The following is a 13,628-nucleotide window of genomic DNA, read 5'->3' as shown; positions in this document are numbered from 1 at the left end:
ACAGACCCGTGCTTTTCTGAAACCATTTGGCAGTCGGGGGGGCACATCTGCACTGCATTTGTCAGTCCCAACAAATTATTTCCTTTGTGTAAAAGTCAGATTGTATATAAAAACATCTGCTAAACACACGCCAAGCTCTTTCTGGTCGTTCCAGACTTGTCTTAAAGGATAACTCCACCAATTTTACACAATAAAGTGTGTTGACTTGGGGAGTACTACTGTTTATGTGAAAAAGTAGTAGAAAGCCTTTGTGGCTCCAGAGGGATCTGTGTGGAAATACAGACAATAATCAATTAGGAGGGAGTCTGTGCAATGAGGAGGGGCTGTCTTTGCCCCCAGTTCCTTCACTGTAATTGCATTGTGGGCAATGTAGTCGAAGATCAGTCTACTGGTCTGACGTTGCACTCCTTTGACACTTATGGACAGTTTGAAGCAAATGATCTGAATCGATACAGCAGAACCAGCGATATCACCTTTTTAATTCCATGCATTACCCGCAATGCCACTTGGCCTCTGAGATACATCACTAAAGGTAATTTATTGTTGGAGTTACCCTTTAAATTTAATGTTAGTTAATGTTAGTGTTCCATCATTGTCATAGAGACCTTTCCCCTGATGTGATGCAAATAAGGTCTGAGGAAAGTCTCAGATGTAGACATAATGTGTTTTTACTGGCACTTTAAGTTGCTGTTCAGACCTCCAAGTGCTGTGTGCTAAAATCAAATCCCATGTTGTGATGTATTGGCCAATCTTTCAATGACCCTTTTCTGCAGCTTTTAGGGGCAGCAGTGTCATTAACATGTCCTCCACTTTCAACTCCCCATTACACTCAAACACATATCGAATTAATTTAAAGCCGAACACGAGACAAATGCCCTTTCTCCCCACTGTGCTCCACTTACTGAGTTCAGTTTGATGCTTTACGACTTTCCTTTGTTTCTCATTCTTCTGCCTAAATTACAATGTGGTGCTCTTGCAGAGCCCCTCCCCTTAATCTTCCGGGGAGGGGTGACTTGAGCAAAAAGGGAAAAGCAGCAGGACGGAGAGAGATGAGTATCAGAGCTGCAGCTGCACAAACAGGGGGAAGGGAGTAGAGATGAGCGGGGGTTACTGCTAACAGCCCGCTGCAGGAATTTCTGTTTCACTTCATCAGTTGACACTTGCATAACGTGACTTGAGTCCCACTCCCACCTCTTCTTGTGACTGCCGTTTGTTTGTCTACCATTACTTATCTTACAAGTGCAAGAAGATGGTTTGGATGCAGCAGTGAAACTTCCCAGCTGAAAGTCAACTTGGTGCTCAGAAAAACTTCTGCAGTGGTAAGACAAATATTTTAACATATGAAAGCTGTAGTGGAACCCAAAAATATGGAATGAAGAATTGTTTACATATTTTGAGACTTTGGTTTTGATATTTTACTGTCAGCTTACCTTTCCTTTGGACAAACCTGATTATAGATGTTGTTGCAGTATATCGGGATAAATAGTTTTATTCTGTTGTTCTTATTTGTTGAGGCACCTAGTGTAAGTTGTATTTATTCAAATCATTTTTAGTTTGTGGCGATCAAAACGTTGGCCTAGTTTTGCATGTTTACCCTTGTTTAGAAGTATTGGGTATTGTTTAATCATCATCATCTTCTTATCATCATCATCATCATTTGTCCTTATGTCACTTGGACCGACACAGACCTGGGAGCATTATCATGTAATGATATTATGTTGCTCAAGAGTAATCCAAACTAAACTCTTGGTGTTGTGAAGAAGAACTAAGGCACAGCTTTATGCCAACTAGGCATTTACTTGACCTTTTAATGGGTAACTATCTTGTGCACTACCCCTGGTATGGTAGCTGTGGTTTAGGTCAGTGGGAAGTACATGACACCAACACTGGCCAGCCATCATGAATCAATTCCCACTGCTGCCCTCTGTAAAATAAACCACAGCCTGATCCCTTAGGGAAGACGGCTTGCCAGAAACCAAACCCTTTGACCCCAGGCTATCTGGAATTAATGCCGGACCCTTTCTTTTTTTTACCAGCTGCAGAAAATGCTTCCTTAAATCTGAAAGTCAATGACTTGGGGCCTCTACATTTGGTGCAGCATAAAATATTGCTTGAATGAAGCACTTGGGCATTTCTACATTTAATACATAGAACAGTGGTGTTTCTTTATACCGAGATTGTACAAAAAATGTACATATAATGCATACTCCACCTGGTAATTCAGTGTGCTTGACGTATATCAAATCAGTAAGGGCTGGCTCTAAAATATTTTAAAGAATTTAGTTAATTCAGCAGCATCAATAGCTTTCCATATCAGATTCTGCTTTTGATAATAACATCACAGTGACACAGGAAGATTGTCAGAGTGTCTGCCCTTCTTGGACTATGCAGTACACACTGAAGAAGATAGAAGCCTCAACATCGAGGCGTACAGAAAACCTATACACACAGATCAGTACTTACACTTGCAATATAGCACTTAGAATTACCATGATCAACATTGTCTCTTTAGTGAAACTATGGTCACTTCTCTGCAGTATTTGATGAATTCAAAAGATAGCATTTGAGCATCTTTTGCTATAATTAGGCAATCATCCTCACAGTCAACACACAATCATCTCAAATCAACAAGCTAATCACTTCAGCTCTAGATAACAAGGTAATTTATTCATCATTATACAACACAGGGCTGCATACTGTTACCGAAAATAAGTTTGTAAACACCTTCATGGTACGCAAATTACAGAACATGTATACAGTTATTAATATAGTTATATACGTAGACGCGTAGTGAATCTTCTGAATCAGCGTCAGGGTGAACATAAATGGCAGCGACAAGATGGGGATGATAATGTGCTCGACATCTTTTTTCCCAAAAGTTTGAGATTAACTTTGACTGTGTGCGAACACCAGGCGTTGATGTTAGTCGTGCGCTCTTTTAGCTCAGAACATGGTCGGTCCATTGCGTGCAACACCATCTTCCAAGATCTTGTGGTGGTGACAGATTTCTGATTTCATGTGTCAGCAGTGACCTCAGTAGTGGGTGGATGGATGGATGGATGGATGGATGGATAGAGGGATGGAATGGTATGTTATACTCTAGTAGTATAGGAGTTAGAAGAAAGACTGTTTTCATGAAAAAAAAAAAATCAAAGGGTTCAAAATGAGGCAGCAGCAGCTCCCTTTCAAAGTGGATAATCCAGAGCAGGGGTTCAGGTGACAACAGGCGAGGCTGGGGGCGGAACTGGACGGGCTGGTGCATGTGGCAGGTCTGCGGCACGGAGGGGCGGAGGGGAGGCAGGTTTCAGACAGGCGGAAAAAAAAACAGAGCAGATTTGCACAAGATATTCTCAAAGCGAGGCCGAGGTGTCAAAACAGGTAACTGGTGATCAGTGTAGATGGACCACAGGTGTGTTGAGCAGCGGGTGAGAGGAGTCTGGCTGGTGATCGGAACGTAGGTCAGCCACGCCGAGCCCGAGACAAGACACTGACAGACAGAGGGAGACAAACATCATCCTGGGTCAAGACTTTCACGCCTGTTTTATTCCGAGTCTTTTATTCTAAATAATTTATTATTAGATGACCTAGTAAAAACCAGCAGGCCGAAGGTTTTATTTCTTTATTGCACTAAGAGCACAAAGCCAAAACCACTTTAACAGCCAAGCAGACTAAAGGCAAAAGAGTTTGGCTCTTTCAGTGCAGATATCTGGATTCCTTTAAGCTGATCGCGTTCTTCTTGTTTTTATTGTTCCTCTCTTTACTGCTCTCATTCATGTGTATTTGTGTTCTTTGCAACGATTAAGTAATTCGTAACAACCTTTTCTATAAGCCAACAGTACTGATGGATCGAGCAGAGTATTGGGTGGACAGCAAACTGATCTAGAGATTTCAAAATGTTTTTTTCTCGAGCAACCACAAGAGTGTTTTGGAGCAAACCAAAGAAAAAAAAATGTTTTTGCACACACTCAGCATTGTCCATACAGTACATACACCTCATGATTAAGTTTCTGTGGTCTCCCATTAGTTTAAATAGGAAACCATTTTGAATACGACTTATTGATCTGAGATGCTAAAAGGCTCTTTTGGCTAATGGGACTCTCAAAAGGTCTTCATGGTCACACTAGAGCTGGCGCCAAGCCCTGTCTGTCTCGTCCTGGTACTCTCTGAGGGATGGAAAGACCTGGTAACTGTGTAGTTAGCTTTCAGTCAAATGTTTCTCTTAAGTTATGTATCTCAATGTTTTCTACCTTTTTGGGAAAATGTGACAGTTAGACAAAGACCTGCTGTCATTGCTATTGGGCAGTCGAGAGTCATGTTTTGCATTACAAAATCAGACCACACGCAGATTCAAAGATAATATTTCTCCAGAAATGTATGTAATAGTAAAAAAACAAAAAAAAAAACAAAAGCACAATTGATCTCGAAGGACGTAGGTTTGTTTTGTAGAGGCGTTATGTCATCTGTGAGATGTCCAGTGGTTTGTAAAATATGTAGTAAAGTATTTCAACACAGATGTGAATCAGCCACAGCACATAAAAACAGCTGTCGCTTCTATTTAGAAGGTAAAAACAAAGGCTGTTGAATCAAAGCAAACCAACTTTATTGCCAGCTGTAATGTGTGAGTTGCATGCAAGTCCCTCCTTGTTTAGTTTTGACGTGCTAGACGCAAAAAGTAAATGGTATATCAAACTCTTTCAATTTAAGGTAATATAAAGGCATTTGTTTTAACAAGCTGAAAAGAGCATTTAAAGCACTGCCCCCCTCTGTTTGTAGTTTTGTTGCCTCTTTGAAGACGTAGACTCAAGGGTGGGACAGGCTAAAAAAAGACACCTGTTTGCTGCATCTGCTGTGGTGCAGTCAAACCGTTAAGATGTTTTTGTTTTCCCCGACAAACGACGAGAGTGTGCGACATACGGCAAGTGAGAGTGTGCAATGCAGCGGTGTGCAACTGCATCTTCACACATCATTGTGTTCTGTATGGAATGTGACACACAAAGCGGGACTACGGTAAAATGAAAGATGGTGCTGGAAAATAAATGAAATTAAAAAAAGTTTGTGCTGCATGTGCATCCTTTTAAAACTGCTCCTGCAGTTTCAATCAAGATATGAAACTTCTGACCCCCTATTGTTTAATCTCCTGCACAGTCCAGTGTGCTTTCCTCTTGGTTACAGTATACTCAGTAAAACAATGGACTACAGCAAAATACCTGGATGAGTGACAAAAATGTCCCTATGCAGAAAAAATCCCGTGTAACTATTTTCATAACACACTTCATGCATACAAAATTTATGGCCAGTACTTTTAACTGTTAAATCCCCGTCTGTGAATTGCCTTCCACTTTCTTTTTCTTTTGTCTCTTTCTCTACTTTATTAACCTAATCTCATTTTTTCATACAGTTTTTTGGTATCTTAACAAACATTACACAGACAACACGCCTACAGTAAACATATTTTACACTCTCTCTACACTATTAAATTAGTGCTAGGATGCCCACAGGAGTTCGATATGTTCAGAGGGCATAGCTATGTTGATAGCCTATTAAATGGTTAGGAGTTTTAATTAAACGTTTCTTGTTAGCTTAGGTATGTGAGTATATCATATGTTATGAGGTTCTTTTTTCATTGGGATTTTTATATTTTTGTTTATTCCTCTATCCAATTTGGGAATGATATCCATCTCATATGTCATCACACAAACATTTGCTCAAGAAAGTTAAATTATTTATGTGCCGTATTTGATTTCACCTCACTATCCGGCCTTAAGTGCACCTCCACTCTGCTTGAACTCACTCTCATACAGTCCAACTGTGACGGGCAGTGTATTGGGGACAGACCACTGGGAAAACATCATAGACCATGTGTTTATTTCCTGTTGGTGTTTCTGTCAGTACTGTTCACAGAACTGCCCTTCCTGTCAGGATGTGCCAGCTCTCGTACTCTCTTGTCTATTTCAGTCTCTGTGGCACTCTCACCATCTCTGTCCCGTGCTGTCACTGTATTTATGTGTTTGTGTGGATGTTATGTGCTCTGTCTGAGCTTCTACATTCACTTTAAGTAGTCTATAAGGCCAATCCTAAAAACTCACTGTACTTCAAGATGAACTGTTATTTTTGTAGTTGTACCAGTAACCTCTATTGATATAAAATACTATACCTGACAAGTACATTGCTTAGATCTGGGAACACTGTTGCATCACTTTAGAAGATGTCAGACAAAGTAAACAAAGAAATAAGAGCAGTCAAGATGACCAAACAAGTAAAAATTAAGGAAAAAAAGCGTAGCGGACATTATTTACCCTAAGTCCGGTTTTGGACCTGCCGGTGCGTCCATCGACTCGGGAGGTGGGCCGTGTGGGGTAGCGGCTAGCAGCTAGCTGCACACCAACATCCAGATTCCGATTCCACTTTGTTGTCCGCACGTCTCTGGATCTTCTCAGACCGGAACAGACTCGGTCCGGACTCGTTTAGTTGCATTAATCCACAACAGTCAGTTTAGATGCACAGAACAGAACAGGACCGAACCACGGCAAAATCCCTGTCTCATGCTGCTGCAGGTCTAAATCCGCTTGTTGTCATGGGTTTTGTAAAGCATTGATAAAATAATTTATTAACGATATCATTGCAGTCCAAACAAATCCGATGTGACACACCCTCGAACCAAACAGCAGCCATGTTGAAACTCTCAGGTCAGTCTGATCGTGATCCGCAGAGATATTTGAGGAACACACACACATATACACACACACACACACACACACACACACACACACACACACACACACACACACACACACACACACACACACAGATTCATTGCTTTTATAGAGAGATGATGGATGGTTGGTTTACTTGTGCAGCCACCTATAGGTTTAGTGGGTGAAGCCTCGTTTTCTTCAGTTTGTGTGAATTGCTCCACAAGTCATGCTTCAGAGTGGTCAATACCACCAGCTCTAAGTACTTCCACATGTCCTTTACAGCAGTAAGTGCAATTTAACATTAATGTATGAAACTGCTCCCATTACAATGTCCTGCAAGCTTTCTGCGGACAGCTCAGAGCCTGTATAGTTCTTTATAAATGACTACTCAAAATTACTGAGGGATATGATGTGAATAGATACACAATAAAAGTTAAATGAAATGTGTCGCATTTTCGGTGGCGGGGGGGGGGGAATATTAATAAAATTAATTAATAAATTATTAATAAAAATTCTGATATGTCAAAGAATAAAAAATGGTAAAACACTAAAATAGCCCAATATCCCTTACTAATTTTGAATAATGTATACGAAACATTAACTTACATCTATCGCTGATGTTGAAACCACATTGTAGCTGAAAAGAGGTTGTAAAGATGTCTTAGACATTCGGACTGAAGATCACCCGCACTGCAGAAATCCCGGTTGGCGCTCACTGGTTTCAATAATCTGACTACACCGCTGTTACAAGCTGTTAAATCATCTGACCAACTTCTGTTTCTTGCATTGTTGGACACTGTTGTCGCAAAATTCATAGCCATAGTTCTAGTGCTCAGCAATACTTTGGTGAATACAGTGTTATAATAGCCAATAGGAATAATCGTTTGTCAAGATACATAGTGGGGCTTTCTTTCATTCTGTCTCCTGCAGGCAAGGACCGGCTTCAGTCCCGCCTTACATGACTCTGAAAAGCATATGAAGAAAATAGACAGGTGAAAAGAAACCAAATTCTAGCACCTGAAATCTTGCAGCACACTCATCATTTAGCATTGTATCCACAAGACTAAACAAAAATGTTCACAGAGAAGACTCACACATTTGAAGTGCATCAAAACCTGCCCAACTCTCTCCATTTTGTTCTGTTGCTTGTTTCATTTATATTGTATGTTCTGATGCATTTTTAATATTTGTCCTCCCATTATAGAGCACGTCCTGAAATTCAACTTGTTTCTTTTTTCTTTTGAGGATGGAGAGGGAAATGAAATTCCACTCACTGGCATTGTCTTCCCATCTTTGAGTCATCTGAAATCAACAACCCACACCAGCTAACCACCATGGATTTCTCGACCCCGCCTCTCTCCAACTACACCCCGGTCTGCTACTCCATCAACAACCCTCCATTCAATTATACGTCCCCAGTCGCCTCAAAATACTTCTCATCCGTCTTTACCGCTCTGGGTCTTACCTCCAATCTCATCGCCTTCATTGCTCTCCTCAAGTCCTTTCGTCGGACGCAAAGCCGCTCACGCTCCTTCTTCCTGATTTTCCTTGGTGGCCTGGTGGTCACTGACTTCATGGGTCTTCTGGTCACAGGCTCCATTGTGATCTCCTTCCATCTCACAGGTTTTGATTGGCGCAAGTTAGATCCAAACTGCCACTTCTGCAACTTCATGGGAATGTCTATGGTCTTCTATGGGCTTTGTCCACTGCTGCTTGGTGCCGCCATGGCCGTGGAACGCTTCATGGGCATCAACTGTCCATTTGCACGCTCCACCAGCATGCCCAAGTGCCGGACAGTCTCCATGGTGCTGATGGTGTGGTTGATCGCCGGCTGCATATCTCTGCTGCCCCTAACCGGCGTTGGAAGCTATCACATGCAGATACCCGGCTCCTGGTGCTTCTTCAACATCAGCGCTGAGGGAAACGACATGGCCTTCTCCCTCCTCTTCTCCCTGGTCGGGCTGACGAGCATCGCTGTGTCATTTTTGCTGAACACAGTGAGCGTGGTGACCCTGATCAAGGTGTGCTGTGGCCAGGACAGGACACAGCGCCGCCGAGATCATGAAGTGGAGATGTTGATTCAGCTCATCCTCATCATGGTCATCGCTTCTATCTGCTGGTGCCCCCTACTGGTGAGTTTTTTTACATTTGAAATAAGTAAGTATGCATACATGTTTAACTCTGGGTGTCTGGAATATGATGAAGCCACAGTGAATATCAAACTCCTGTTTAAGGCGAAGAAATGTGAAATCCCGGCCCGGAGTGAGTTGCATTAGCTAACGTCAGAGAAAGGCTTTGCAGGAAGTCGCAGCAATATTTATTTATTTCATTGAGGTTTGAACTTTGAACTGCTCAGAAGGTCGTGGAGGCAGTGCTGACACCATTTTGAGTCAAGCTTTCCTTTGTCAACACACATCCTTGTTGTTGCCTAGATTGCTAGTCTTTTGGTCTCTTTTACTCAGTCAATTCACCTTTCTTACCAACAACCTACGCTTGATCACAAGGTCCTAAGCTCCTTCTCTCCGCTTCCCCTCTCCATGCTTCATTTCCCCTCCGCAATGCACCTTCCTAAACAGTTGATCTAAAGGCCCTCTGGTCTTACCCTGGATCAAAGTGCTTCATGCCTAAGTTGAGATGACACATCTCAGCTTTAGAACATGTCATCCATGCAATGAGTGCCTTTAAAGGAAAACTCTGGTTCACTTCTGTGGCTCCAGCAATTTGTTCTCTGCTCTCAAAGATAACATGGCAACGACAAAACAAGCAATTGTAGATGGTGACAACTAACCCCTTGATTAGCTAAATTTATCTGGACAGAAAATTAGGTCAAGGTTAAATTTATGACCTTACTGTCAGTTTTTTCCTACATATTACATTTTGACCTAGAGCACCTGCCCTAGTTGTGTGCATTCATTCCTGTTTGTGCTGTAAGAGATTATCGGCATCATTATGCTGGAAGCTTATCTGTCAGAACTGTTGGCTCACTGGGGTCGGAGAGCCCTTTGATGAATTACAAAAAAACAACTCACGATTATGTCAAGAGATCATGACATATGACTGTTGATACTTTTTAACTGTTTCTTGTTTTCATTCACATAAAGTGAGAAAATCTTGATGAAAACTGGTGCAGTATGTGGCTTTCGGCTAAACATGCAGAGTAGGATAGGAGAATAGGAGGGTCAAAGCCATTTGATGGGACCTCATATTCATCCGCACTTCCTTTTTCTAACCCCAGTTGTTTGACCTCCTGCACAGATACATACACTGATGTGCGTGGTGACTGGTGATCGCGTAGGAACTGAAACTGTTTTGTTCAGCATACGACTGGCCACCTGCAATCAGATATTTGACCCCTGGATATACATCATGTGTAAAGTTTCCCGGCTAAGGCGAGTAAATATGTAACACAAATGTAATCAAAGTTTATAATAATAACACATCTTTCCCATTGTCATTTCTCACAACCATCATAACTTTGGGCAATGGCTATGCCTCAGCATGTGCTAAACATGTGCCAATAAAATTTGGATGGACATCACAGTATAATCCATGACTTTCAACTTCTATCACTCAAGTATCGTTGCAGGAGCATGCTTCATAGTGCAGCCTTGGGTCCCTTTTGCTGCTACTATGTATACTCATTCCATTCCCGGTGAGATCATAAACAGTTCACTTAATAGTTTCAAGCCCTTTGCCCTGTATGTTTATTGCTTTCATTTCCTGAAACTAACACAGATGGGTTCTTTTTGCTGAGCCCTGATAGCTTCACGATCTGCAGATTGTAGCTGTATTTAGTTGCTCAAGCATTTCTTTGACGCAGTGCTACAGAAATCACAAATACGAGATCAACATTGAGAAAGTTGTCCAGTGTTTGGTAGTATCAGTGTCTGGATCATGTCTGCCTCTGAGAAAAGTTTGACAAACTAAAAACTGTGGTTTGCACTTGATCATCTTGACACTTGCATGCAACAGTTCTGAAACACCATGAAGTGAATTTATGTAACTGTATGCCAACAGATAACTGTTGAAACTGAGACAACTCAGTTTTACCCCAACAAGAGGCTGTTGGGCTAATGCTAATACAGCTGTGGCCACTGCCTCAGGAGGGCCATGGCAAAATTAGCCTTGGTGGACTTTGCACATGTGTGTCTGTGTGAATTAACCAGTTTTGGTCTTTCTCTTTCATTCCTTATTTCTAATCTTTGCCTTCCCACTCTTTTCAACTATAATTTTTAATCAACCTATTTTCTCCACTGCAACTGTTTGACTTCCTTCCTCTTCCCATTCCATGTCACCTCATCCTTCTAACACTCCTTTCCTCCACCCTCTTTGACTAACAGGTCTTTATCGCACAAACTGTGCTATCCAGAAGCCGGCTCCAAATCAGATACCTACTGCTATGGATACGCTTCGCAACCTGGAACCAGATCCTGGACCCGTGGGTATACATCCTGTTTCGCAGGGCAGTACTTAAGAGAATCTACCCCCGTTTCGACATGCATCGGGACTCCATCATGAGCTTGTACCCGTCTTTCAGAGACACAGTCCGCAGGTTCACTCGCTCCTCGCTCGGGAGTGCTCTGGGCTCGGATGACTTGGGAGAGATGGAGAAATCAAATGCCACATCTACACAGAAGGAGCCAGCTCCTTCTTCGTGATTGGTCAGATGTGAGTTGTTGTTGCAGCAGGTGTCATCAGGGGTTGTTTGATGTGACTGACTGTGTTTTCAAGCTCTGGTGAGTTTTTCGTGTTAACTGTGACCAGGACAAGATGCAGGATTGCTGATTGTCTGATTGTTATTTTATTGCACTGAAGTGTTCAGCAGTATTAGCAATGACACTTTGATTTAGAGGAAAGTACAAAGAGAGTGCAGGGGCTGATTGAACACTTCAAACCTATGATCTATTGATAAAATACACTCTCTTTAACCATATCTCTGTGGAAACAGATTTGAGCTATATACATGCACTGCTCTATAGATGGTCTACTACATCAAGTGCTCTTATGATGTTTGAGTTTCAAATATCGTGTTTCATTCCTGTTATTGAGGCACTTTATGGTCATTTAAGCAATTGTTTTAATGTGATACTTCATTCTGGTTAAGCATTATGCCTTTTAAGCACATGGACACTTAGGACTGCTTGGATGCTTTTGAGCCCCACTACTGTTCATGTATCTTTGCCTTTCTGAAGTTTTTTATATACAATGAATGTTCATACAGTAATTATGTTGATGAAGATTCTTCATACGGTAATGTTCAAGCAGTTGATCCCCAGAGCATCAAACACTGAAAACTTGTTGATCCTAATCTTGTAGGGGTAAAAATGCTTTGACTACAGTTAAACACAGCTCAGCCTGCCAGAGCCATCCTAAACCATTTAAATTTCCCAAGTTTTTTCAGCACAATGCATGTGTTTATTGCTCTGGTGATGCATGTGCAGCAAATCAAACTTCCCAAACCTTGAAAGGATCATAGAATCAGAGAATTGTAGAATTAGAATCCCTCTGCGGGGTCCTCTGGTCGTGTGTTTGTCAATATGGGAGATGTTGTGGTTTGTCAGGAAAGAAAGGTGAAAAATGATGATTATTGGAAAAGCAAAAATGTAAAAGTAAGGGCTCAGAACCAGAAAATGAGCTTCTAGTGTCAATAGTAGTGTCATTCTTTTCCACTGTCAACTTCAGAAATGTGACCAGAAAATGTAATGCTGACGGTATTTATTTGAGATGTATTTCACTGCATTAAAGGTCAAACTATTTACATTGCTTACTATCCACATTACCTGTCGACTATTGATGATACAAAGGTGTAATTTCTGTCATACGAAGATTAAAGTTGCCTACTATCTCTGACAGTATTAAATAAATATAATATTGCACTATTTGATTATTTGATAAGTAATGTTACTACTTTACTGATTACTCTCTGTACCACTGGTGTGGTTGGGCGCTCTTAATGTCAAACACTCCCATCAGTTCACCCAAATATATACTGGTGTTAGTATATGTAGTATATGTATGTATATATATTTATGCTAGTTCATTTGTGCTGACAAACTCAACAGATGTCTTTAAGTGAGGGAAAATAAAAAGTATGTGCAGAAGGTTAAAAGCATGTGCAAGTGAGAGTAAGTAGGAAAATATATACAATGTCATTTGAGTGATCTGAAAAAGTCTGGGATTTCCATCTGGGAAAAGTACATTTGTCTCATTTTATTGCTCAAAGTAATACATTATTTTCAGGGCAAAATTGGAATAAGTTCAGCTAACCAGCTCAGACAGATACAGAACTCCAGAATGCGATCATGATATTAAATCCCTCCCCTCTCCCTCTCCCTCTTGCCTTTCATGGACCTCGGTTCGCTTCATCAACCTTCTCTGTCTCTCTGAGATGTTTCAGACTTTAAGTTGCTGTCATACTGACATTGTTCATGAAAGGGATTGGATGGTGATTTAATCACTGGATAGCTCAAGTTCAGTCTGATAGAATGGGTAATGTGAAGACACACATTATAGCAACATTGTAATAGAGATTCATGCTACTGTAACATACTTCAATGAAAACTGAAACATTTCTGTCTTTCTCTCAGTTACTCAGTCACCCAGCTGATCCTGCACATAGTTTGTTTTAATTATACGATCACTAATGTCAGTCAGACTGTCACTTAATTACCAAAGATATTACTCAGCCGACTGCTGATGATGTCTGAGATGTGTCTCGCTTTAACACCTTTGAAGCATCATTCCAGTGATAATGAAGTGTAAATGTTGAATGTGCTCGACAGAAATGGCATGTGAGTGTACATCAAAAATAAAGTATTATATACAAATAAACGGGCTTTATGACTGTGATTTCAACCTCTTTACTTACAATTTAAACAGGTGGAATGTGCCATACATATGCAGGTCTTCATATTGAGATGCAACCATATACAA

The 13,628-nt window shown here is 41.1% G+C and overlaps 1 protein-coding gene across 4 annotated transcripts; it reads left to right on the top strand.

Annotated features, from left to right (window-relative positions):
• The first annotated feature begins 1,063 nt into the window (after nucleotides 1-1,063).
• Nucleotides 1,064-13,526, top strand: tbxa2r (thromboxane A2 receptor). Of its 4 annotated transcripts, none has more exons than XR_005077932.1 (4): nucleotides 1,064-1,319; nucleotides 7,941-8,827; nucleotides 9,951-10,347; nucleotides 11,036-11,171. XR_005077932.1 is itself a non-coding variant. In XM_037115932.1 (4 exons), exons 3-4 carry the CDS (start codon nucleotides 8,030-8,032, stop codon nucleotides 11,351-11,353), a joined length of 1,116 nt encoding a protein of 371 aa, XP_036971827.1. In that variant the 5' UTR covers nucleotides 1,064-1,319; nucleotides 7,626-7,687; nucleotides 7,941-8,029; the 3' UTR covers nucleotides 11,354-13,526. The 4 variants fall into 4 exon arrangements, 3 of the variants coding, with proteins under 3 accessions (XP_036971827.1, XP_036971829.1, XP_036971826.1); XM_037115932.1 differs by lacking the exon at nucleotides 9,951-10,347 and adding an exon at nucleotides 7,626-7,687 and having other exon boundaries at nucleotides 11,036-13,526; XM_037115934.1 differs by having other exon boundaries at nucleotides 9,951-10,084; nucleotides 11,036-11,358.
• The last annotated feature ends 102 nt before the right edge of the window (nucleotides 13,527-13,628 follow it).

Source organism: Acanthopagrus latus, chromosome 11, assembly GCF_904848185.1.
Source record: "Acanthopagrus latus isolate v.2019 chromosome 11, fAcaLat1.1, whole genome shotgun sequence".
Taxonomy (NCBI): domain Eukaryota; kingdom Metazoa; phylum Chordata; class Actinopteri; order Spariformes; family Sparidae; genus Acanthopagrus; species Acanthopagrus latus.
The sequence above is the reverse complement of the archived record's forward strand: the minus strand, read 5'-3'. Positions and strand labels throughout refer to the sequence as shown.

Bases quoted from the DNA above. Each gene is read 5' to 3' on its own strand.
- tbxa2r (XM_037115931.1), top strand. From the start codon at position 8,030: ATGGATTTCTCGACCCCGCCTCTCTCCAACTACACCCCGGTCTGCTAC. The intron at 8,828-11,035 runs GTGAGTTTTTTT...TTTGACTAACAG, and splicing joins TCTGCTGGTGCCCCCTACTG to GTCTTTATCGCACAAACTGT.